The 26,369-nt window shown below is 41.6% G+C and overlaps 1 protein-coding gene across 9 annotated transcripts in view; it reads left to right on the forward strand.

The window, feature by feature from the left end:
• Positions 1 to 588: 588 nt before the first annotated feature.
• The window catches only part of LOC138183171 (opioid-binding protein/cell adhesion molecule), a 35,896-nt gene continuing 10,115 nt past the window's right edge, over positions 589 to 26,369 (forward strand). Inside the window, exons 1-3 of one of the 9 annotated variants that reach the window (XM_069119774.1) lie at positions 589 to 956; positions 1,735 to 1,902; positions 21,913 to 22,023. In XM_069119774.1, coding sequence (XP_068975875.1) covers positions 21,948 to 22,023 — 76 coding nt within the window. In that variant the 5' untranslated portion in view covers positions 589 to 956; positions 1,735 to 1,902; positions 21,913 to 21,947. Of the gene's footprint in view, positions 957 to 1,714; positions 1,903 to 2,300; positions 2,322 to 13,252; positions 13,272 to 21,114; positions 21,589 to 21,912; positions 22,024 to 26,369 lie in introns of those variants that run through there. The other 8 variants (XM_069119775.1, XM_069119776.1, XM_069119780.1 and 5 more) reach the window with 8 other exon arrangements.

Raw genomic sequence — 26,369 nt, forward strand, 5'->3', positions numbered from 1 at the left:
TTTCGGACTATTTCATCGCAATTAAGGACCGTGGCCTTGTTAGCTCGAAACGAACCACGACTTAATTTTAATCTCAAACAACGATCAAACCAAACATCGACCATGGTCGTTCGTCTTACCCGCTCGACGTTTCACTCATCTTGTAATTTCGTTTGGTAACTTCCGATGAAACTTCCCCGATCGTGGCACCAACTCCTTTTCTCTAATTGATGGTTCAAACATCTATCACACGTTCTTCTTGATACAAGCAGACACGATTTTACGATATAACGAAGAGAACGAATCTATCACACCTCAGGTATGATGAAGAAGCAAACCGAATAATCATGGTGACGATAGCGGTACCGATGGTAACACTTGTGGTAAAAGCAATGACGATGTTACGAAGCCACAGTGTTAAACTGTTTCTCCTGTTGCAGGATTTGCATTTCCATGCAAGGGAATCCTTGTGCAGCGATATGGTAGACAGTAATCTGGATGCATCGGCAAAGCGTGATGCGCGCGGCACGGTCGTAACGCGTCGAGGTGTGTTGGCCACGAACGGGCGCAGGCGTCGTGCCCAGGTACGTTCGTCAGTCGTCGGCCGAACTTGAAACGCACGGTTTCGTGTTCTCGTCGCGGAGCAATTACGACTGTCCTCGCGCCAAAACGTCGACACACCTACATACCTCTACCCTTTCACTATCTGGCGCTTCCGGGTGCATCGATCAATCGTTTACGATTCGCGTGTCATCGTACGGCATCCAAAGCGTCTTCGCTGAATTGTCTAATTTTCGCGTGTCTGTTACCTCTCCGATCGGAAGTTCGTTTCTCGTCGTTCGTGGTCGGTCTGTGTTTCGGATTTCCAGCAAATCTGTCGTACGTACGTACAAAGTTACCGTGCACCACGACACGCGTAAACTAAAACAACGTGATTAGGGGTAACTCGTGTGAACCTCGGTATACGCTTGCAAATCGTGTCTGTGTCGTTATAACCTTTTATTTTTCTTTGTACACTTTTGTTCAATGTCCTTCGAGGACGACGCATACCATCCGATAATCTATTGAAGACCATCGGATTTCATCCTCGCATGCCGTTTTGCATACACGTATATCGTCACATAAATTTTTGTGCCCATTCGAAACTCAATCGAGAACAATGTCTGTAGGTCGAAAGAATTTCATTCCCTTTGCAATTTCATTGCTTTCACGATCCATTTGCCTCTTCCGATCCATCGACCAATCATTGCGTCAGAAAATATATGCGTTAAGCTATTTGACTGTTCGTGAAATAGTAGCATTTACGATGCTCGTATTTCAAAATTCCATTTCTAATCGTAGCAGATATACTGGAGCGGGGCTTTTCAAATGAATTTAGTTTACTACTACTGCATTCTATTCTCTTTACAATGGTCTTAAATACGACACGCGTTTCGTTGCTGCCTCGTAAATGCATTTATATCCGTAATCAGAGACTAATTGAATCTCTTGTACAGAGTGCAACCGAATCTGCATAGGCGTTGCTAGTTTCAGTGAAATTAATCGGATCATAACTATCGTACAACGCGCGGACACGCTTTCTCGTAGATAAGAAACGTTCTTGTTTTAATTCAATGCTGTTGCTTTCTTTTTGCTACATCTAAATTACTATACATCACAAACCTACGCTTATCTCTTTTCTTTCGTTCGTCCTGATTACTTTATTTGTGCATTCTTCTCTTCCCTTTCATAGTAGCGATAATTTTACGTTTCTAGAATCAAATGCAAGAAATATTCGGTTGTATTTGGAAAGCCAATAAGACGTTACATGTATAAAAGTTTCATACGGAATTTGCTCCGACGAACGAAAAACACAAGTTGCAACACATGCGAAGAATGATGCTTGTTCGAAGTACGGCTCACGATTTCGTCGAACGATAAGTGGTAAGAGCTTCTATCGGACATAGTCCAAAATTCATTGTACGTACAAACTTGCTTAATTGATTTTGCTCCATCGATTCCGTATCTTTCGATTTCTGTTCTACATCTCCTCCTGGCAAAATAAATGTACAATTTTCCCGTCAACGATCGAAAATTCGCCTTAGAAAATTATTACCAAGTCTAAAATCTTAAAGGATTGTTTTTAATTAGAAAAAGGCGAATTTTTGGACCATAATTAGCTTCGAAATGCAGTCCCTCCAACACTCGAGTTACTGCATCGGCGGCTTTGCACCGCTAGTTACCTCCTTCGACATTATGACACCGCAATTACACGAACAGTAAACTTTATACCACAAATTACAACGACGCAGAGATAGACGAGACAACTTCGACGCCATAGCTGTGCAGCCGGAGATAACTAGGTACATAGAACGTTTATATCAATTTCTTCCCAAGGCGTACGTAATCCATAACGATTCGATCTTGCTGAATTGATCGCTTTCGCTGTAATCCATCGAACGATGCAATGGTAGTAATGATGGAATTTTAAACGATTTTAAATGATATTCGTTTTCGCAGTCTTGAATACACCAGTTTCAATTCACCTCGAATGAATCGAGATTTAAAATATAACTCGACGGATTTTACGTTTTATCATTTTAACAGCGTTACACGGATAATGACAAACAAAGGAAATACCATGTCCTACGATAACAAGCAACCGAACAATCCAACGCTCGAGAGAGCTCTACTAAAGAAAAATTAACGCGTGACTGTATTTTATTTTACTTGGTGTATAAAGTAAAATACGCCACATTTTCCGACACAAGAGTGTCGTATAATTTAATAACGCAGACCCAATGTTCCTTACGTGCCTGGATTTCTATTCTATTCTATATACATAAGTTCTCTCGACGACGAACGGTAAACTTCCGCCAGACAGCGAGTTCTACGAGTAATTCTACTCAACGTTTCATTATTTTAAAGACTGTTAAACTGATATACGTATATATATATATATATATATATAACTTGTGGTGGCGATACAATCGCAATTCTTCGCGATGAAAAGTTTTCAATAAAGCTTTAGCGATGAAAAATCTATACAACGTGCGCCAAGTAAGATTCTTTTGTCAGAATGTATCGTTGAAATTCGGTTAAGATGTCATCGTTGCGTTTCGTGCATTATTTATTCCCTAATCCCATTGAATGTTTGACGTTCAAGATAAAAGCACAAGCAAAAACATCCAGCAAGCTCGACAGCTGCGTTTAAACCCGTGGCTTTGTTTCCTCCTGCTCGGAAAAAGAGGACGATCCTCTTCTAATCGCACCAAGCAAACCGTCCGTCATTCTCATGCTCGACTGAATTGCGGCCGGGGAAAAACTCAAAACCGAGGTTCGGCTCAAGAAAGGGAAACAAAACCGACCGTAATCTATGAAATCCCGAGGATCTTTGCCAACGTTGCGTTTTATTAGAACCGTTTACTTACGAGATCGCCAAGATTTAGTCGAAGAATACTTGCGATACTCGCAATCGCAATTGATTCGAAAAAGAGAAACGCTTTTGAATTCGCCTTTTAAATATTAAATAAAGAAAGCACGTGTTAATCTATAACAATGTCAAAAGGCAACCGCCCGAATAAGCAATCTTTTCCTCTTTTCCTTTAACGCACGATTCTTTCTTACTACATTTATTTATTTATTTATTTATTTAGTAGAAAATTTAAATAAATTGAAACTATTTGTTCGCGCTGTTCAACGAGCAAAGTACAATTATGTATTGTACTTTTCATATTGTTCTAACGGGGCTTTCCCTAAAAAGAAAAGAATTGGAAATGAATCGTGCATTCGTGTTTCGTGCAACAATGCGTGATCGATTGTCGGAAAATAAGATAGCTTCGGATAGCGTCGAATTGAAACGCTCGACCGAACAGTTTCCGCGCGATTATCGTATCGCGTGGACCGTCAATTTCCCAAACTATACGAGACTACGTTCTCCGGTCGCGTTCAACAGAAAAATATGGAACGGATTCGGTGTTTCGTTTCATTTCAGAGAGTTAATAAATCACCATGTAGAATCGCCTTTTCGCGATTTCTTCTCTCCAACGACAAGATGTAGGAACGAATAAAAGAAAACAAGGAATAATAAGAATTCGAAATAAAATACACGACTAAACCAAGACCGATTTAAAACGTTATCGATCGTCCATCATATCATTGAGTATTCGCGCTTCGATAGGCGCATATATAGCGTGATAATTGGCAGACCATAGGACGACAAAGCAACGCAAAGTCGGTGAACGAAACTCGCGGCGCGTTCTTTACGAGAGAAAGCAGAGAAAATTCGCGAAGAAACGAGAAAATGTTGAAATGAGTAGAAAACAAGTATACGTGACTGTAAAGGAACAAAAGCAGAGCACGATGCGACTGACTCCTCGTTGACGCCGCATTTTCGCCTGTATCGGCTAGCTAAAATGCAAAAGAGTGAACCTCGTAGAGAAAGAACAGGCAGGAAAAGCTCGAAGGAAGTGGATATTTCGCCTGGAGAAAATTTGAATAAAATCAGCGGGATAGTAGTTTCCTCTTTGGTCTTTCTCTTTCTTTCGTGTCTGTTCCGCCCACCACTACCGACTTCCTGTCTTCCTTCCACCTCCCTTTGCGCTCGCTAAAGAAATGCAAGTTTAGCGCTGAAAACTCGTAAAAAGCCTTGGCCAGGCCGAACTACCACAAGCTCTTCGTTGTCACAGCACCTGCGGTCCGAATATCGACTCTCCTTCCCTTTTTCTTTGATATTCAACTGTTCACGCAGCCAGACTTTGCTTTTACTTTTTCTTCATTCCCACCATGCCAGCGCTTTGCGAATTCCGCTGAGCATTCTCACCGCTGGACTGATCTAGAAAGGGCTAAACAAAAACTTTTCGCCTTCGTCGTGGTCGTTGTCGTTTGCTGGAATCAGTGCCCAGTCCCTTGACTGAAATATTAATCACGATGCATTGTACATACATGATACGTATGTATACGTCAACTCGATAATGAAATTGCAATTATCAAGTTCGTAACAACATTTCTCAATTGAACTGTCAAAAGGAAGAAGAAGTTTCCTTATATAGTGCTCCCTCGAATAACCCGAGGGTTAGGTACATCGACTAACTGCGTAGGGCGAAATTCGCGTAGTTTCGGAGTCCCCCTCCCCCTCCTCTCCCCTCAACCAACCAAAAACCTGAAGTAGATACTCACATACATATATACACAAGTTTATATTTTTCCAATGCATGTGCTTATGCCTGTATATTCACTCGTATTCTTCACTATACATGTGTACCGTATGTAAGACGATTTGATGCCAACTGTTTTTCTGAAATTGCTGCTGTATGCATCGAGCAGCAACGACGAATTCAAACAATTGACAAACTGTTTGAAAAAATAGAAGATACGAATTCATTTGTTTTTACGCGTGCATACAATGAAACTGCGATTATGCAGCTCGCAGTGTCACTGTTTCTTGTACGCGCGGGCAATTTGCGAGGAATTAGTTCGCATGAAAGCATTTACATTCGTTCTTCTTAGTCTCTGCTATTCGCCATGATAAAGTAAAGATATGTTAAATAAATTGATGCAAAATAAATGTAAAAAAAGAGAAATGAAATTTATCAGTGAAAAGACCCGCATGTAATCGGAACAGCCTTGTTCTAGGGATCACTGTCTTTCCTATTTTAACCGGGAAACTGTAGTCGTAAGAGAAAAATTCGTGCGGAGCAAATATTTTCGCCTACTTCTGAAGCGAAGCCATAGTCTCTGTTACGCACGTCCTCGCAAAATCAGTTTTACCGCAATCGTTTCGTCTCATTTTTCCAGTATTCTTATTCTCTTTGATGTCAAACGTAGGACTTTCTTATCTATTTTCGATTTTCCGCTTTTTACCGTTTTCATGACATCCGATAGCGTTCTATGCACGAAACGAATCCTATTGTACAGGTGCATGTACATGAAAATGTTATCGTCTCCACGCGCAACTAAAAACACGACTAAACACGATGACACGAGGAAGGCAGGATATTAACAGCGAGCAAAGAGACCGAGATTGATTAACCTTCGAATTAAGCATTGTCGTTTAACAAGCTCGTACCACATTGCCAGTTTCGACTGTCGATTTTCCGGCTAATTCTGTACGGCAACGTACGAGAGTACATCGTACGAGGTAATTCCAACCGAGTTGAGCAAAGACTTTTGGCCCTGCTCCTTCATTTGCGAAAACCTGCCAGAATTACGTAGTAGAACGACTACCTATAGTACAGTTTTCAACAGGCGCGTGCAACGATCATTTTCTCCGGAATATTCCTTATCTGTCCAATATCCAAGTGGAATATTTCATTTCCTTGGGTTTTGTACTTCCGTTCTCGATTCAGCTCAGCCATCGTTTAAGTCACCCTCTCGATAACCACGTATACGAGATCGTATTCTACACGCGGTCCGAATCATTCTCCAAGCACTTCTGTCCTCCGCACTCGCCATTCGGAGCAAGAAATCTGCAAAAAAATTGCCGCATTCTACCACGGATTTCGTTATTCGACCAAATGCACCTTGCCAAAACGATCTTTGAAATAGGAAACTAGTTCTATCGAAAATCTTCTTCCCCCTACGATTTTTCTCTTCGCTGCGCAATCGCATTTACATATTTATCGTGAGCGACACGTTTCGAACCGATGTCAAAACATTTCAAAGACACCGTTGTGTCTTCCATCGAAATCGCGACTGTAACACAATATCTACCGGTGTAAACGCTATCCGACCATGTAACGCGACTAATTAAAACGAAATACAACACCGATATTAACAATAGTTCGAGCGAAACGAAAGATCGGTCAACGTTATACGATCGCTTTAATTCTACTTGCTATAGACAGCGATCGATTAAAATAGAAAGACCACGTGATACGAAGTCCGTGAGACAACAGAGAAGCGATATCGTGTCAATACATTTTTCTACAACAAACATCGGGCGAAAATTAAAATATCTAAACGCTCGATAGTTGTGCCGATCGATTGGATGGATCAGTCACAAGTAGAATAAAATCGAGTAGAGTCGAGTCGAGTCGAGTCAATAGGTTCGTGTTTCCCCCTCGAACTCATCGATCTCGACTGCGAGATCCTTCCTTATCTCGCACGAACTCGTTAATAACGTCGGATCCGTATAAACGACATTAAAGCAAAGAATCCGTAGGAACGTATCAACCCCTCCGATCTGGCGGTGCTGCCATTCCGAGGGATTGTACGTTCGGAGAGGGTCAGCTGGTATGCGTACGCAAAATTGCGCACAATCCGTTTTAACTCCGAGCAAGAGAGATCAGTATCTCGGTTCTATTATCGGAAATAGCATCTGCAATGGGAATCGGTGCTTCGATGGCCAGTCAGCTCACCTAAAACACGACAACGGAGCGATGCATCGATAACAGGTAGTACATCGGTCTTAGGTGAAAAGATTTCATTTAAGGATAATGGCTATTGTTGACTGATATGTCTTATCAACCAGAAATCCTGCAGCTCGAAACAACGGACGTGTTTTGGAGCTTTTCAGAATTTTCACCAGCAAGGTGTTCGCATGTTTCAAAAAAATCCCTGCTGGCTATAAACGGCACTCGCGAAAAAAAACAGATTTCTAAAATGGGTTTCGATGCAAGCGAAACGATCTAAATATTTCAGTTTCATTTTTCTCGACGATCCCGATCTTTAAAATCGTAAAACGCGTTACACGAAACTGACCATTACGTAAAGCCAAAGAGCACCGGCTGCTGCTACCAAAAAAAGGATTAGAAACAGGGAAAAATATTTTGTTTTATGCTATCGATTTTCGGTTCGCGCGATGAGCTAAAAAAATAACAACTTGCAGCATCGCATTGCTTTCGCGTTTTTACGTCGACGGATGGTCTCGGCAAAGGGCATTCAAACTCGCTCTACTGAAGTCCGATAAACGAGAAGTACCTTGTCGGCAGATGGTTGGACAGGGGAGCGCGATTCAGAGCGAAAAACAATAGACAAATTGAAACGTTTAATAAACCACGTGAAACCTCGGCCACTAACTTCGTTTACTGCAACCTGACACGAAACAATCTATGTATCCGTTACCTGTTACCAACAAGAATTTCACCACGATACTCCAACCAGTTCGAATCCTGTTCGTTCGATCGATTAAATTGATCATCCAGAAACTAAAACGTTTGATCAATTTCGTGGGCTTTTTGTCATTCGCAGACTATGTATTAATAGCATTAATGTTACCCTGTCAGAGAAAACCGGGAAATAAACATCTGCCAAATAGTAGCGTCATGCCGATTATTCATAATTTGTTGTAACGAAAGCATGTTCGCGGTTTTTAGAAAATTTCAAAAGAGGCCGAGCTATTAACGAGGCATTATCCGTCGCACTGGAAATAATTTTGACGGGAATTAGACATTCTTGAACATCTCGTCGTTCGCATTTTACGTCACGCCGAATTTTCGTATAACAATGCTGCGCGAACATCGTCAGCCTGGTCCTCTGTTGCGGAAGTAACGTCAAAATGCAGATGACCGAATATCACGCCGCTAATTGCGCTCTTTTCACTGGCAAAATTCCGGTAGCGCATGGTTCGACGGAACGAAGGTGAAAATAACGATGGTCGAATGAAACGAACAACCGCGAATCCGGGCAATTATAATCGATGCATAGTGGTATGCCATAGCTCGCAACGATCGGTGAGTAGCGAACAGCTAGTAGTGGATTAATTGAATCGACCGTAAATTGCAATCGACGAAGTTGCAGGGAAATTTGCAGGGTGCGCGCGATATGTCACATATCCGCGTCTCGTAATACGCGCGCAACTACGTACGTGAAATACCACGACTCTATATTCGGAACTTATTTGAACGTAGACGTGGACAGATGCGTGCTTATCGAGTTGTCCACTGGATCATCGTATAATAACCAACCGCGTCAAGACAAATATGCGGTGAGCAAGTTTTGACGCGAGCTACTGCGCCCATATTTGTGTTCGATTTTACCTCCTGTTGTAACCGCAGACTTCCGCTTTTCACGTCGCACGTCCATATACCGATTGATCTATCAGCGTTACTATCCCATTACCGATGGTCTATTTTTCTTCCCACCCTGAGAATCTGTTCCTTCTCGACTGCTATATACAATATACATATATATCCGATTGCAATAACGAGTTTAAAAACCGATTTCTCATTCTCCTCGATTAAACACTGATCAGCCTAACACCGAGAAATCATGATTTTCATTCAGCCTTCTCCTGTCCGGGTCGCTTCGAACATGCTTCTTTGAAAGCACATAGCAGGCAAAGTCTGCTACTCATTGACAGTACCTGATTCGAAGCTTTCTTTATTCGTTACGTCAAATGTGACATCGTCCATTAAATTACGTTCAATTGATCGTCTATTTCTAGTTGAACCATTGGTGTCGGCATAAAGTTTTCAGTAGCCAAAGACAAACAGGCAAAGCCCTGTGCAAGTCCAGTGGAACTCAACACCTGCCCCTAGCGACAAATTATCGTCCTCCGTTAGCGGAACGATTTAATACTCGATTTAGGGAAGGACCGTTACTTGGGCGCAACCCGCCATTAGCCCGACCGACCGTGGCCGAACTTTATGGTACCAACGACGATGAATAATGGCGCTGCAGAAAATCGTTAGCTTGCCATTAACGGACGTCTCGGTAGGAAATCCTGCTGGTAAACACTCGTAAACCAGACATTCGGGATCTTGATAATGGATATCGGATCGCGGACCCATCGAACATATGTAAAGTTCTCTGTCGAATCGTTTCGACGATCGTCTGATCTTATGGTCGATTACTACATATTCCGTTCGATTCGATAAATCGTGCGATCAAACACCAAATTATACACATGCACATACATGCTACGTACCTACATTCATGGAGCATACGACGCTCTTAAATTATTCTGAATTCTGATACGAATACCCATTATATCAGCTATATATTTGATAGCGGCGAAAATAGCAACGATCACGAATACCGTACTGTCGACAAACTTTCATCAATAATCCGTAAACAACAGAAAAGGCAAAGTTCTGATAAAAAAGAAGAAGCTTTGAAAGAAAGCAACGATCACGTTCAACGGTGGAATTTTCGATATCGAAGGTAGAAAGTTTTGCACAGAGAGCAAACCGCAACAAGAAGGGGACAAAGCGAAGGCAAAAGGAAGAAAGGAATGAAAAAACGGCAGCGAAGAAAGCAATCGTCCCGTAAATCAGTTAGAAACGGTAGAAGAAAACGTCGGAACGCAGGTAGCTTCCTTCCGGCACGTGCGGCCGAGAAAAATTTTCAAGCGAGCTTTCGGCTTCGAACGATTCGTCGTAAGTTCAATCAAGAAAATTGCAACGAATCCAATTTGATGATTGGGGACCATTTTTATTGTTCTTATCTCGCTTACCTATATCACGTTCTAGCCAAGCGATTTCGCGATAAACCAAATTTATTCCTTTTGCCTTTCTCGACATGCCCGAACGAATACGCAACGATAAAACTAACGTAAAGCAGAGAATTTAAACTATGTGGCTAGGGAAAACGAAATCTGAGGCGAGAGAAAATTCTAGTAAATACGAAGCTTTCGAACAAACTAAGAATCATAGGTGCCGGTGAAACGCCAGAAAAAGAGTGTCGATTATCTTCTAAAATAAGAATAAACATTTTCTAATGGATTAGGCTTTGCAATTTTTGAAAGAATAAGAAAATACAAGTAAAAGAAGCGTAAGAGGAAGGGGATAACGAAACGAGATTAATCGATATACGTCGTAAACGATGTTTTTACTAACTTTATAATTTTAGAGAGATCAGTACGAATTTAACATTCTCATATTTTTAGCCATGTGCATCAAAATAAATATACGATTTATTATTCAACCTGTGCGCCGTACACGCAACTAGATCTCATTTCTCTGACTTTCATAAGAGACGGAAGCTTTATTTCTCGAAAATATGTTTAAACTGAAGCTTCGCAAAAATTTCACGACGTCATGCATACTTACGAGCGATAATTTACCGAATGTACAAAAATATTGGCATTGTTGATATAATGCACGACAACCTAGTGTTTTTAATTTCGTATTAGACTCGCTGCTACTGTAATAATTTTGCAGCATGGTTTTACTTAATCATAATAAGCACGATGCGTTGCACTGCCAGCGGCAGAATTCCCGGGCCAATTTACGGCATGTTTCCTCCGAATAACCTGTATTTGTTGTGTCTTTTCTTCCTGTATGCCTTCCTCTCCCTCGCCCCCCCCCTCTCTCTCTCTCTCTCGCTTTTGTTTTGTTTTTCAAATCCGTTGTGCTTCCCGTGTTTTCTACTTTTTCGCAATAATTATGCTTCGTGAACCAACAATTTTTGCGTACTCCTAAACTCTAATACTCATCGAAAAATAAATACATCTTTCTTTCTTCCTCTTTCGATTTCAATTAAATTTCGATGATTATCAATCGTAGGTTGCGTTTTGAAGTTCAACAAATTCTGTCCACTCTTTGTACATTCACAAGTTCTCGTTCACAAGTTTCTATATGTAATTATAATTGTGATTAAGTCTTACCCTGTCTCGTTCCCTCGTTAGGACAAGAATCACCAAAAATTCTCTTTTAAATAGGGTTTAAGATCTGAACAATCAACTTATCACTTTCTTGGCGTTATGTGTTCACGTAATAGAATTACAGCGTATCTGCGAATACATACGAACCATTGAAAAATGAACGAAATGGTCGCGTGGTTTAAAGTTGAGAACAGCGCAAAGACTATCGTCAGTGCCATTATTGAGCAAGAAAGAAACAGAGTTTAGCGGAGCATGCGTAATAAGCGTAAAAATCAGTAGAAAACATTGGCAAACGATGGTAAGACTTGTCACGGAGGACTGGAACGCGGAGAGTAGTAGAGTTCAAGCGTTTACATGAGCGTTATCTTCATCGAGATTTATTGATCGATGCACTCTACCTCCGCGACCTATCCTACTCACATGGGATTTTAACCATCTTTCTCTCTCTTCCTCTACTTTACTCTCTACCCTTATATCTACCCTCTTCGTATCTATTCGACTCTATCTCCTCTTCCTCCCTCGTACCTGTTTCTCTCGCGGGTCGGGTATTCGATTGGGGTCAGGCACTTGGATTTCACACGATCTATAATGCAGGCCTTTCGAATGGGATAGAGATAGAATACCAAAGAGGCTACAATGAGCACATGCTCGAAAAATGGCAATGGAATACGCAGCGTGAAGGAAACTACAGCCTGAAGTTCTAAAGCGTAGCATAAGGTCCGACGGGCACGAAAATCCACGGGAAAGCGTCGGCGCGCCGCGCCACAGCCTATCAAACCGCTCGAAAGATTTCAAGTTCGCTTTCATACATAAATGTTTTACTTCGTCGTATAATCGAGAAACGACTCGTTAACTGAGAGTTTAGTTACCTGGTTAATGACTGCAAAAGCAACAAAAATGGATCGTCGTCGATAGAAGCTCGAAAAAGATATCGCGTAAAGAGCGTGTAGCAACGTGACTAAAGTCGAGCAATCGAGCTGATGATGTTCCACCTGTTTCGTTAAAAAAATTAATACGATTCAGTTTTGATTCCAGTTTCGATTGCAATCCAGCTATATATATGCAGATAGTTACGTTCTTACTTCCTTTTTAACGAATTCGACTTGCTTTTCTTTGGGCGTGTTACGTCTACTATGAGCATTTTCTCCAAACTACGTGCTCAAGTATATACACTAATAGGAGGTTTTAATACGTTTAGGGGAGATACATCGTGCAATGTAACTTTGAAAATGTCGCACAGTTTAGAACGGGACCGAGTTTACCCCAGCTCCGTAATCCCAGCGGCCGTTCCCTAATACGTCGGTCGAAGCCGACCGCAACACCAGACGTCGAGTTTGGCATTACAAGCACTAAATCCCGTCAAACCTATCAGCTCTTGGTTCCACATTCTCCTCCATCCTCTAACTACGTTCCTATATCCGTGTCTTCTCTTTTGTTCATACGCACGTGAAATCCCTCCAATTCCAACATTTTTTGTGAACCTTTTTTTTTATTCTCGACCCCAGCTAATATCCCTAATAGTAACCATTGCAAATATTTGACAGAAATATTAGAATTGCAAAAAAGTGATAAATAGTAAACCTGAATATTTCCATAGTTGCAAAATGGCTAACGTTCGACACCCTTTAAAACCTAATAAATCGAATTGAATCGATTCGCGCGTACTAAGAGAACGTAGGAGTTTGATTAGCCAGTGGATAACGAACAAGGAGTTTCACGTCGGGTTCTGTGCCATGATTCATCAGCCTTTCAAGAATGATGAAGAGAGGTACGCGCTCTATCCTACTCCCCTCTCTCGTTTCGAAGTCCCTTCTTCGATCGGACGAAAGAGCGGGCGAGAGAAAGGACACGGAAAAGGGAAAAGAGAATCAAGGAAAACACCGTACGCTCGGCTTAAGCCAAGAATTCGTCTCTTCTTTGGACGTCTTTCATTCTCTCGTCCATTCGTCGGTGCTGCAATCTCGAGAGCTCTCCTTACCACGTTTGACATTGATAGGGTACGCGTACAACCTTTCACTCTTCCATGTCCCAAGGAATTTCAGGAGAGAAAAAGTCGATGGAGCAGGGAAAAAGAATAGTAAGGAACGGCATCTTTCGCGTGGCATCGCTTGTCGAATAAAATGCTGCTTTTTTCCTAGGATATATTGAAGCCCGACGAGATCTTACGCGAGTATGCAAGTGTTAAGAAACAAGTAGGAGGACAGGAAATAAATACGACTTTGCGAAACGAAGAATAAATATGAGAGAAATAACGTATTTGGTAGCAAGTTCGTCGATGGTTATGCTTCGCATATTTCTTCACACGCGTACAGATCGTTTGTTACTTTTTTAATCGTAGCATGTCCGATATTGGTATCGCCATATCATAATTTTTAATTAATCAACGTATATTTATATGTTCCGTAAATACGAAGTTGTGGATAAAAAATTGTGATAACGAGGAGTCCTTAGCGATGAAATAATTAACGATCGTAGCAAAGGCCGTATCCACGAAGCAATCCGGTTTCAATTGATCAGCATGTTCAATTCGATCGCCAAACTAATCTAGAACGTACACGATTCAAAAAATAAACGTCGATGATCAGGCATACGAAATGTCACTTGGTGTACTTTACATACTACTTACAGATTGAATGGATGATCGTTGCAGTTCGTAAGTCCAATTAATTTCTTTTTTCTTTTTTTTTTACAACTTTCAACCGAGTATACGAGCAAAAAAGCTCGCAGCATCGATTCTCCATGCGGAACTCGATTCTACCGACATCGGAAACGGTCAACGATTATTCGCCAATGTATTCAGCGATTTGAAAGTCGTCGAACTTAAACTACTTCATTTTGTTACTTTTACTACATATTTCCCCAGTTCTCTGGTTTTGTTTTCATTTCACCATCTTCCTGTTTCGACAGTGTCTAATGCGTCCTTGCGCAAATGGAGGAGAACGAAGAGACGGAAAGAAACGATAAAACTTGAACGACGAAAGTTTTCTCAGTACAATACAATGCAATGCGATAGGATACGATACGGTACGATACGATACCATACGGTATGGTACGATACAGTATGGTACTATACGATACGATACGATACGATACGATACGGTACAATACGATAAGATGGAAAAATTAGAAGTGGAAGACTGCTCAAGTGGAAGTTAGCTCATATTGCTTTTCCAAAACGATACTGAACGAAAGTGAGTCATAAAAAATTTCAATCATTTCATAGCGTGATTGCACTGGTATCGAAGGTAATGACAAATTATAGTGACCACGAATGAAGGATCAATAAAGTGCCTATGTACCAATTGTACATTTCGTCGAAATTGCTACGTGAATGCTGCTACTTGATTCGTTCTATTCGTCAATACACCATGACGTACCGACCACAGTGCGCCTTCATAGGTACTATAAACTCAGTATTTGGGTCAAGAATCGAAGAAATGCTTGCACGTAGGAAAAAAGTCGATATCGACGAAAAAGATATCGAAACGATCGCTAAGTCGCGTACAAAGGAGTGAAGAAAACACGACAGAGGGAATAGAATCATCATTTTGGAACGATGATAAAGATTGATTTACTATATACTTTTGCTATACAATATGGAGCACCACGTAACGGCAACGCCACGTACCGGTCGGTGGCGGATAGTGTGAACTGTCTCTTTTAAAACGCATGTTTCAATGTTCTGTTGTGCCGGTGTCATACGTAACGCAACGTATCGGAACGGAACGGATCAGCTACACTATACATACACGTACAGTCTTATCTTATTAAACGCAAAAATGTTTGTCGGAACGGAACCGTACCGTAACAGTGATGTATCGGAACGGAGATATAAATCCCCCTTAAGGTCTTCGACGTCCTGTAGCTGTTGATCGTTAAGGGCATTTGGCTAGCGTCACGTACCTTATGTTGTCGTCCGAAATCCGCGATGCCTCGAATTGCCTCTCCAGTAGGGCGAACCATGCCATCTTGTTCGTGGGCAGTAGGGGAGACATGCTGACCATCTGACTGGCTAAAGTTTCCTGATTGTTATTTTCCATTGCGAAACGCACTTAAAATCGGTGATTGAAATGTCGATAGCACTATCACAATCACCTCTTTCACTGTATGTAGTATCGTAAATATACTATTATAATGATGATTTATTTACGATGAATGGATTGTACAGATGTTAATTAATCACAATAACGTATTATGGTCTAGACAACGCAATAGTTAATTTGTAACTCTCGTCACAAAGGATCCAACGCTCTCTCTCTCTCACGCGGACCACACACTCACGACAACGCTGGCACGCTCTCGCTTCTTAATTTGCACTCTCCGACTCCTCAAAATGGTACTGCCCGCCCTTCGATCTTTTTTGTCTTCTCTCGGAGACGACCCCCCACTACGCTCGGGTCACGCCACCGTTCGCGCCTATGATCGCGTATGCACCTTCCTTGTGTATGTGTAAAAAAGCGGACCGAAAGCGAATCGACGTTTCTGGAACTATACGCTGGTCGCTACATTGTATGCATTTCGCCGGTCCTATACGACAATCTGTCTGCGGCACTGCATTATACTATCCCAAGAAACTCGAACTTAAATATATGATGGATCAAGCGTATGCCCCCCCCTTTTTTTGATATTACATGTATATCACGTTAAATCACGTCGAGTGGTCACCAATTTGAAGTGTATGTGTTGTCCGTGATAATTGTAGCACTGGCTGAAGATGTCGCTGATGGGGTACTGCTGATTTTCTTCCGTTTTTGATGCGTAGAAGAAAAATCGGTCCGGTCGCCGGGATTTGAGAACCCAGGTCCCGAACGTTCGTAACCTAAGGCGCTAACCACTGCGCTGCCGTCGTCCGACAGTAGTTAGTGTTGAGTGGTGGTATTTGCTGTTGAGTGCCGCCACAGTACCCCCTTACCAATGATAACGTTTCTTCTATGTGTTGTAAAGCGTCAGCAGTTTTGTTGTCAAACCCGTGCAGATGTCGCGCGAAGTCTTCAATGTGGCGGTGGATACCTGTCGCTACGGTGCGGGACGTTCCGCGTACGGTCGTAGGCTTCTGTTCCATTTTTTTAGTATGATGTGCTGGTGATGATGCTCATGAACTTTGCAATGGCCACATCACTCCTGGCTTGGTCGTCGTCTCGTATCCTATCACCTGCTTTTGCGCGTCGATCGGAGGTGAGGTGTCGAGGTTTGAAGATGGAAGCTGAAGATGGAAGATGGAGGCTGAAGATGGAAGAGCCGTTCGTCGTAGCGGTAGGTCCAGATTGCCACAATCTTAGATTCGCGATGATGGAAGTCTCGGTAGCGCTATAAACGATCACACCTCTTTTTGCTGTAGAGATCACGTCGGGGTCACCAATTTGAGGTGTATAGGTGTGATAGGTACGGAAGCCTAGTGCTGGTGTGTGGAGGCCGAGATAGGTCCTGCTGCGGGTATGCTGCCGTCGTCCAACCGTAGTTAGTGTCGAGTGGTGGTATTTGCTGTTGAGTGCCACCACATATTATATTTGCATGACAGAGAAAGATGATAACTGTAACTTCATAGACAAATTATGTGGAAGTATCGATTTGATTTATTTATATTAAAAAATTACCTCTTGTACGTGAAATTGTCAGTTCCCTGCCATGTCACAACTACAAAAACAATCATATTCCACAACCCACGCTCAGTGAATGAATCTGAACTTATTTTCGAATATCCCATCTGTGAAATTATTTTTAAAAAATCAATACCTATGGCATTGAGAACGATATCACGCGAAATAAGTAAAAAGTAATCGAGCGAAGTTGGTGCACCTCTTACGTTTCGTAACAGGTGGTCATTTTTGGTTAACTAAAATTGTACATTTGTTGATAATCAATCATTAATTAGCTTTTCAGTTCCCTAGTTCATGTTATACTTCAAGTTTATTATTTTTACTAAGTTTCATTTAATGCAACGTAATTATGACATTGGCATTCAAGTTTCTTTTTACTAACAGAATCGAATAGTAATTCGCTTGTGGATTTTTAACATTTAACCTCAGAATGCATACTTTACACAAAATGATACAGCACTGAGAAAAGTATCTTAGGGGTTTTGTTAGAATTTAATCTTGGAATTAAGATTAATAAACTGTGGAAGACACAATGTTTGTGTTGAAACAATACTATATGATTTTTATTAAACAAAGTTATAGTAAATACAAGTAAACGTTATGAATGTTGACAGTTGGCTAGTTATTCTCAGACTGACTAAGTGATCCATGGCCCTTGAAAAGATTTTGAACCCCCACTCTCTATGCAGTAATGAGTGTGACCTGTGTAGATGTCTGTGGCGGCACGTGTCACGGAACCTTCCAGCAGCTTCGCGATACAAAGCGCTATGCCATCAAAGCGCGACACCGACGTGCCGAATGTCCATCTATATCCTTATGCTTCTTCCGCCGAATTCTCGGAAGAACATGCACGCGCTAGCAGCCGCGGTACATCTAACGAACGCACGCTAGTGGGGATAGCGCTGGGCAACGAAGGGAAGAATCCGTTCGATCGATCACCTCATCTGTACGCGATTAATATCGTTGTATTCCAACAGGCTTGATAAAAGTGTCTGTCGGTTGTATTTATGCTACATAGATATCTTGCATCTTTTAACTATTTCTTTGCGACAAAATATGTGAGAAAATGTTTGTCTTTTTCAAGTAAAATGTTTTAAATACAATAGATCGCATGAAACTTTTACTAAACTCTCAGTCTCCTGCAGATGGCCTTTGAAAAAGTACCGATAAAATCATATATAGTTATTTATTTGTCCGTTTTTGTAAAAATGCCAATATGTCTTCTACCATCCCCCAAACTTGTTACAATTCATAAATTAAGTGGAAAAGAGTGTGAACAGCAAAATCACTGGCAAATAATTCCCATTTCTATAGAATCGCTAATACGTAGAATCAAGGAAGCATTTAGTACGATTATATAATTGATTCGAGCGTCGTAACATTTAAATTGTTCAATCGCATAGTATATACATAATTCGTAAAGTGTATCTTGGTATTAACAAGGTTTACGTGGCATGAAATCATAGCAGAACCCTCCGTAACAACTCGTTGACACACGAAGGGTTCCGACCGACTAAATGAAGAGGTCTGAATCATGAATCGGAGGTGTGGCGAGGTAACATGGCGCGAACAAGCATCCTCTTTCGTTATGACGTGCCAATAAATTCTACGTGGCAAGGGTTGCCGTTCGTTCGTTGCCTTGACATCGACAGCTCGTTACACCGTCAAGACGGTCGGCTTACGCCGTTGTACGTATACATAATTCAGGTATCCCTATGTGCGGTTTCTCCGCCACGAGCAGACGTTTTCAGTCACAGGGGCTTCCCTCCGTGCAACTGCCACCCAAGAAAAGCCAATTTTCTCTTTACGTTTCTGCCTTGTTCATCTTGCGCCTTATCAACCTAACACCCTTATCCTTTTTAATTCTGAAATTGACTTCGTAGACTTTAAAAAATTATTTTTAGAAGAGCCCTAAGACATCGAACAAATCGCAGCAAAGCGAATGAAACCTCGTCGTTTTCGATCAGGTGTGTTATATGAAATTAAACGAGCGGTAAATGTGCTAAGATCGTTCGTAATCTGTCAAACTTTGGTGGGAACGTATCTTCGACGTACGAGCGAAGGAAAGTTACAAGAAGAAAAAAACCTTTCCACGCGTCAAGGTATGGCAACGAACGAAACGAAATAAAATGAAACGGAGCGAAACGAAATGAAATTAAATGAAACGAAAGGAGAAGAAACGACGTCGAGTGTATGTGGAACATTATAGAATCCCGCATAGTACCAGCCATGGCTAGAACATATCGCCGTTAATATATCGATGGAAATTGCGATCGATAATTCGACTCGTTCGGCACAAATCACGATTCTACGTAAAGCCGCTTTTTTCACGAGAGAAATTGTGAAAGGTTAAATATTACATGGACGATACATCGTGTGCAACGAACCGAATCATAGTGTCTATCCGATTTACGCAAAGCCACGGGCTATGAACCTCCATTACACAGATTTTATTTGTCTTTGCTTTCCGTTAAGTTTATCGCGCAGCGAGGCAATTAAAAAGTCGATCACCGGTCTCCTCTGTTACTATTATATTGTACTTGCAAGCAGACACAATTATTCAGACGAAAGAATTCAACTGGTTTCTCTATCTACATATTTCAACTCCTGGAAAATTTACATTGCGTTTTCGATCATAAGACATCGGAGAAATGATATTGATTCCATATTCTCTACTTTCGCATGGAAAAACTGTAAACGTAGGCGTGTGATCAACAACAAAAAAGAAGATGAGTCAATGAAATTCACCAACAACTATCCGACAAAGAATATTAATTGCCCTAGCGTGATTGCTCCTTAGGGACCTTTACAACCACTTCAATCTTCTTCCTTACTTTATTCGTCCTTTACATTGGAGTTCTTCTCGTAGACGTAACGGCACGTTTCACCAAAAAGGCCACGTACCCCCTCGAACCTTTTTTTTTTTTTTGTCTCTACGCTAGCGACGAAAAGAGCGACAAACGCAAGAAAGAAAACTACGTGACCCGCGATGAAAGTGCCACATTTATATTTTCTTCTCTCGAGGATTTCGAGCTTCTGCTTTCTACGCTGACACTAATTTACCCGTTCCTCGTTTCTCTTGCTTCTTTCGAGCTCGCCGTGAAACTCCCTCTTGTGTAGCAATGCTGTTCAAAGAAACTGAATGTTTCACGTCCTCCCGTCTCTGACATTTTTCAAACCGATCAGGTATTCGATGAAATATAAAATATGATCCAAATCGAAGGAATTATGTCATCATTAGCGTAACAAATAACCGTAAATAATTAGAAAAATAGAAGACACGAATGTATCGCTGGTACAAAGCCCAAACTCTATACAGTCTTGAATTGCTGTACACATCGTTGAAGGAGACGTTGATATAAGCGAGCCATCTTTGAAACTTACTTCTAACTTAAGAAAAGCTTATTTAAATGAAAGCGTGGCAGAGCCACTCTCGACCCATCTCCTCTTCCCTCTATTTATACCCGCAAACACCAACCGGTTGCTTTCATCTCGTAGATTACGCAATTGTATTCAACATAGCTGCAAGGTAAAGCACCGTCTAATTAAGTGGCAAAATTACGAGCTCGTGCGCGAACTTGCTAAACCAACTGGACGCACGTTATACCGAGCTAGGTTCGATCGCGTGAAATCCGTACACATATTGCCATCACCTCGGAACGGTACGAAGAAAATTCATTTTACCTCTAGCATCGGAAACATCGAATCAATCATGTAGTAATGAACTCTTAATCGGTCGAAAACATCCATCCTGGACGTATCATGCGTATGCGTCTCGACACAGGCTGTCATCAGTATGAAACATTTTAATTACGCTCACCGTTCAAAGGGGCAGCGTACACGCGAACACAACATTACATCACGTTAATGTATGTATCTACAGAAATAAATATTCATATGCGCGCGGGTCTACACGAATTACAATCAGATCTCGTTTGAAACGCGTAACGCAATTCTCATTGTCAGTTTTATTTTACGATTGTTTCGTTATCGATTTGCATCGAACACGGTTATGAATTCGTTAACCTGCAATTATCTGTACGCAATTGCTACTTCTGTAGATGAATTACAGATGAAACGTCCTAGAATCGATTCGTATTAGAGACACAATCTCCAGCCATGATCGAAAAGCGGACAAAAAAAGAAGGGGGTCGATGGACGAACATGGAGAAAACGAAGACGCATTGGCGTTCGATTAACAGTGCCACAGCGCGGCGGGAGGAAAGGGAAAATGATCGGTCGACTAGGTTCGCGATGTGTTTGGTACGTGGGCCGTAGCGAAGCTTGGTCAAAACCTGTACACGTAGACGAGTAGCCAATGCTTCGTCCTTTACCTGGATTATTCGAGATACTCGATACATCGCCGCGAAATCCCGGACACATTTTCCGAACCAACGAGCTTTTGCCATGCTATAGGCTTCAACGATGAATGCATGTACGGTAGATGTATGAGAATCGCAATCATCGATCGGCGTTAACAACGTACAGGTACTCTTGCCCGCGATAAGGCTTTACGATCCAGGCTACGCATATCGCGGATTAATTAGAAATTTCATTACAACACGTTCGTTCTATTGTTCTACTACAAAAACAGGCACTCATTACACGAAATACGTACACTTCGTTCGGCAATCTGAGAGATTGTTCTTTATTGTTAATTAACTGCCCGTCATCATTGGAAAAGTCGAAAAGATGGATCGATGTCTCTCTTTTCTCGTTTTACTTAACGATCGCGGCAAACAACTGATGAAACCGATAATATCGAACGAATCGTCTACTATATATGTCTATTTACTCATTTTTCCATTGTAGGCGAACTCGTGGATGACCGCACGATGTACACATGAATGGAAACTATGATGGACGCGTTTCGATTGATCCTCCTGTTGCTAGCATCTTCGCGCTACTTCCTACATCCAATCGGTAAGTGAAGCTTTTGTTTGTACATTCGTCGATTCGAATGTTAAGCCGCACCGGTGTAGTATCGGTGTTGCTCTTTGGTCTGCTCTGGTCTAACTTAGTCACGACAATTCCTGCAAGGAGAGGGTAAAAAAAAGAGAAAAACGGTGACCATTACTAGCGGTTTCAACCGCGACGATTTTCCGTGTTTCCTTTCCCTCTGGTTTCCCAGCGCTGCAACCCGTCTAAAGGAACAGGCCTTAATCACGAAGAAGAGGAACAGAGGAGCAGACTTGCCCTCAAAAGTGGTCGGCTATCTTCATCCAGAGGAAACACTGGCAGCAGTACCGGCGAACTTTCTCAATTAGTGCTCTAGCCCGATCGACCAGGACCTCATTCGTATTCACGATGAACCCGGGTCCACAGATATAGTAGACCGATAGCTTCGTTCTCTTCTACTCCTCCATCTTTCCGCCTCGACACTTTCTCTGTTTTTCTCTTCTTCGTTTTCCTCTACTTTCTCTTACCACGTATCTTTTTCGCTTAACGAAATTTCGAATTTTTAAACAGTCCTTTTCTTTGTGCCCACGTGCAGAACCTACAATTTCGAAACTTTTCACCGAAAAGCCAAAATTCCAAGCTAACGAAGATTATCTCGTCGTTCTGCTAATTGGTCTCAATCGTTGGCACATTGACAAACGAAATCCGTTAAACCACCTTCGTGGAGGAGGATTCACTGAGCTTACACTTTTATCGCGCCATTACTCACACCTTTAATGTCTGTAAAAACTTTGATCAGTCTTGTCACGGATTTTTGATGTGCCACCGCTTACAAAGTGTAGCTTGCTTTGGTCAACGACCGAAAGCAAGCATAAATGATAAAATATGTTTGTTCGACACCTTGAAACGTGTTTAACGAAAAATACGTTTAACGAAGATAAAGATATCGCTTGTACGAAACGAAAACGAGTTACTTCATCTCAGAAACGGGCTTATTCTTTGCCGTAATGATGTAGATAAATCTCACGAAATAATTTTGTGAGCACGACGTTAACGTGAAAACTTGTGTTCTTCTTTCGAAACGTGCGTCGTAAAACTAGGTGAAAGATAGGGTCGTGAGCCGTCAACGAATAATAAAGTAACAAAGCTTTTGGAAACACGCGAGAATCACCACGTTCTTGTACCGTCACGCAAACAAGGTAAAGTTTCTTTTCGACTTCGATTCTCATAGTTGGTGAGAAAAACTATATATCGTAAAATGGTCGAGAGCAATTCTACGGTTCGTAAGAAGAAAGAGCAGAGACTGAGGCAAAGTAAGCAACTGTCGGTTCTTTTAACCTGTTCGTAGACAAAAAAAAGCCAGCTGGAACTTTGCCTTAGCACGCTTTATTAAGCAACAAATTACAAAACCAAATTAAAGTACACACACATACTCGTATGAAAGAGAGAAAAAAGAAACGTCGAAACGAAAAACACATAAAAGGAGAGAGAACTCGACGAGCACATCTACCACGTGTTCGTACACTCAATCGACATCATGCTCGCACGCTACACGCTATTCAACTAACTCACTCGGCAGTGTTGTCACACTAACATTACTCGGCGGAAACAATAGCACCACATTCAAACACCGTACCGTCACATAACGATAACGTAACCGGTAATCGTGAGCAAATTTAGTTTGCGAGTTCGCGAGACTAAATTACGTTGCTCTTATTGCGATTCGCATTACTTCACTATCACTCGTCCTATGTACTTTGCGAACCATGCAACAAAGAAGTTGCTTGAATCGCAGTTATTTTCGCCGAAGGAAAATTTTCATACGAGAAAAGGCTTGAAAAACGGAGAAAGAAATGTCGTTCCTTCTTGAAGATCTTCTTCGTAACACAGTGACGAATTTTTTCGTTTCTCGAGGACCAAAAATTTCCTTTAATAAGAAACGACGAATCTACTTAGGAAAGAAAATATTCCTCTGCGCTCTTTACGACCTTATTCGATATGTGCAAGGCTAAAGCTGGAACTAACCACGCGGACGGATTTGCAAGGTCACGTAAAAATTGTACACCAGATAGAAATTTATTTAATCTGCCGATAATAAAGTTTCTCTTCGCTAAAAGTTACGTGACAGATGAACGTTTACGTCGGTTATATTTGAAAGAAGTAGATGATTGAAAAGAATCGAACGACTCTGTGCAAGAAATTCCTTGAGAAAAAAATCAACGCTATGAAAAGTAACCGACTACTCTTCTCTTATTCCTTATCGAAAAAAATAATTTCTTGTGTTTAGCCCCGAGGCCCACAAAAACTCGTTTGCATCGTTATTGGCTACCTTCTAGTACCAAAGCTAGAGATTTTTCCTCTACGTTGCAGAAATGACACAATTTTTCGTTATTTTCCTAAGACTCCAGATTTTAGTCGGCTTCCAACCGACTCTTATATTCGCGACTATAAGAAAAAAATAATAGAAAAGATGGAACGTTTCGTTGCTTCAACAATTTATTTAGAAACGTTTGTTCCTCTCTTGAAAGCTGCCGTAAATTTGACGAACGTGGAAATCGATAAATGATCGAACAGATGAAATGAAACGCAAATTCGAGCTATTTGAAGCGAGTCAAAGGGGTCGACCAACAAACGTTCGATACCGGGATGTGGTGAAGAAAAATAGTCGTTTGCAACGTAGTATGTTTACCCGCGTCCATATTTGATCACCGGTTGTTGGTGTCGTTGACCGGTCTCGTAAACGTCGCGTCTTTCACGAAGTTCATGTAAATCTTTATCCCAAACTTTTTTTACGCTACATCGAGAAAAACGATTGCTCGTCTCGATTTGTATTGATTCGTATATTGACGCGATCGACGAAAATAAACAAAACTAAACGATAGGTAAAAACACTTTACAGAAATACATAATTGATCGAACACTTCCATTCCTTCGAACTAAATACCACCGTTAATGTCGTCAGGAATTGTGTTAACTGGTTGACAAGTTTCACTACAATCGTCAACGATGACGTTGACGAGACGTGTCTGCAGGCGTTGTGGCTTCTTGATCCACAAGGTACATACATATGTATATCACATGTTAGCAAACTGCCTTGCGCAATGCAACCGACAGAAAGAGCCGTACCTTTACGAATGCAAGACTCGCCATCGCGCCAGTCCCGTCACTTTAAGCTATTCCACCTATTATCAACGTTATTGCGCATGATACGTCGCTACGTGATGTTACGCTACATAATATTTTATTACGAAGATGCAAAGAATCGTAAAATTCAATGAGACGGAATACGTCGATCGAGTAGTTGTGATCATAATTTTACGAAGATTCGAGTTTGTGCAAAAGAATGAGATCTAAGACGGTCATCTTGAATCCATATTGTTTGTCTGCGTGTTTATTCTCTTCGTAATAACTGTAAAGCAAGCCGTATTTTGCGGGATAGCATAAAGAAATTACCTCGTTCGACCGACCATGCTACGCCGCAATGATTTAAACGGTAGTTTCCTTGATTCTGCGCTACGTGCTGCAGGAACAAACGTAGCTCGAATTTTGTTCGATATAGAATTTTACATCGTTCTTCCAATCGTCCGATGATATAACGAAATTTCGGAGTCCCACGTTCTACGTTTGATTTGGTTGCGATTCACGAAATATGGAGACAAACTGTTGGACGTTCGCCATTTCAGATTCCTTCTTTCATGCAAGAAAGACTATATCGTAATTCCATCTTCTCGGAGTCAAAAAATCGTCGCTTTAATCAAGAGACAGAGGAGAAGAGTGGTTTGCAGCCCCTTTGCGAACGTTGCAGCTGAGCAGATAAGCCGAGCTAACCTCGAGTTACCAGCTTCCCTCTTTGCCGCTGCAAATTAGCAGGCACGGCCGAGACCGAGAGGAGCGTACAATTTTAAGGCACTCGCTCTAATAGGTAATGCAATTTAAGAAGCTCGTCAACCAGGATGGCAGCGGGATCGTAGGCAGATGGCCAGTGGGAGGGACGACCGAGATCTAGCCTTACACTGGTGTACGTAGAGTGAATCTTAAATTCTGTGGCCACTGCACCGCTTCGTTTCCGTCTGCATACCTGAGTGAATAACTTCGGTAATTACCATCGACCCAGTTGCAACTAACGCTCGAGTCAACGTTTCGAATTGCGTTTGATCGGGAAATTCGAAGCGACAACTTTTGATACCATCTCACGTCAATTACAGCTTTCACCTTGGTGTTCGACCTAACTCGAGCGTCAAGTCTTCGTATATGTTAGCGAAGAAATCTTGTGTACTCGTTCACAAGCCGTTGCACACCTTCTCTAAGCGTCGATCCGCACGGCAAAGGAGTAATTGAACGATAAAGGATAAACGATAGAGGGAAGTTTC

This window comes from Bombus flavifrons, chromosome 9, assembly GCF_040668555.2.
Source record: "Bombus flavifrons isolate JBK064 chromosome 9, iyBomFlav1_principal, whole genome shotgun sequence".
NCBI lineage: Eukaryota > Metazoa > Arthropoda > Insecta > Hymenoptera > Apidae > Bombus > Bombus flavifrons.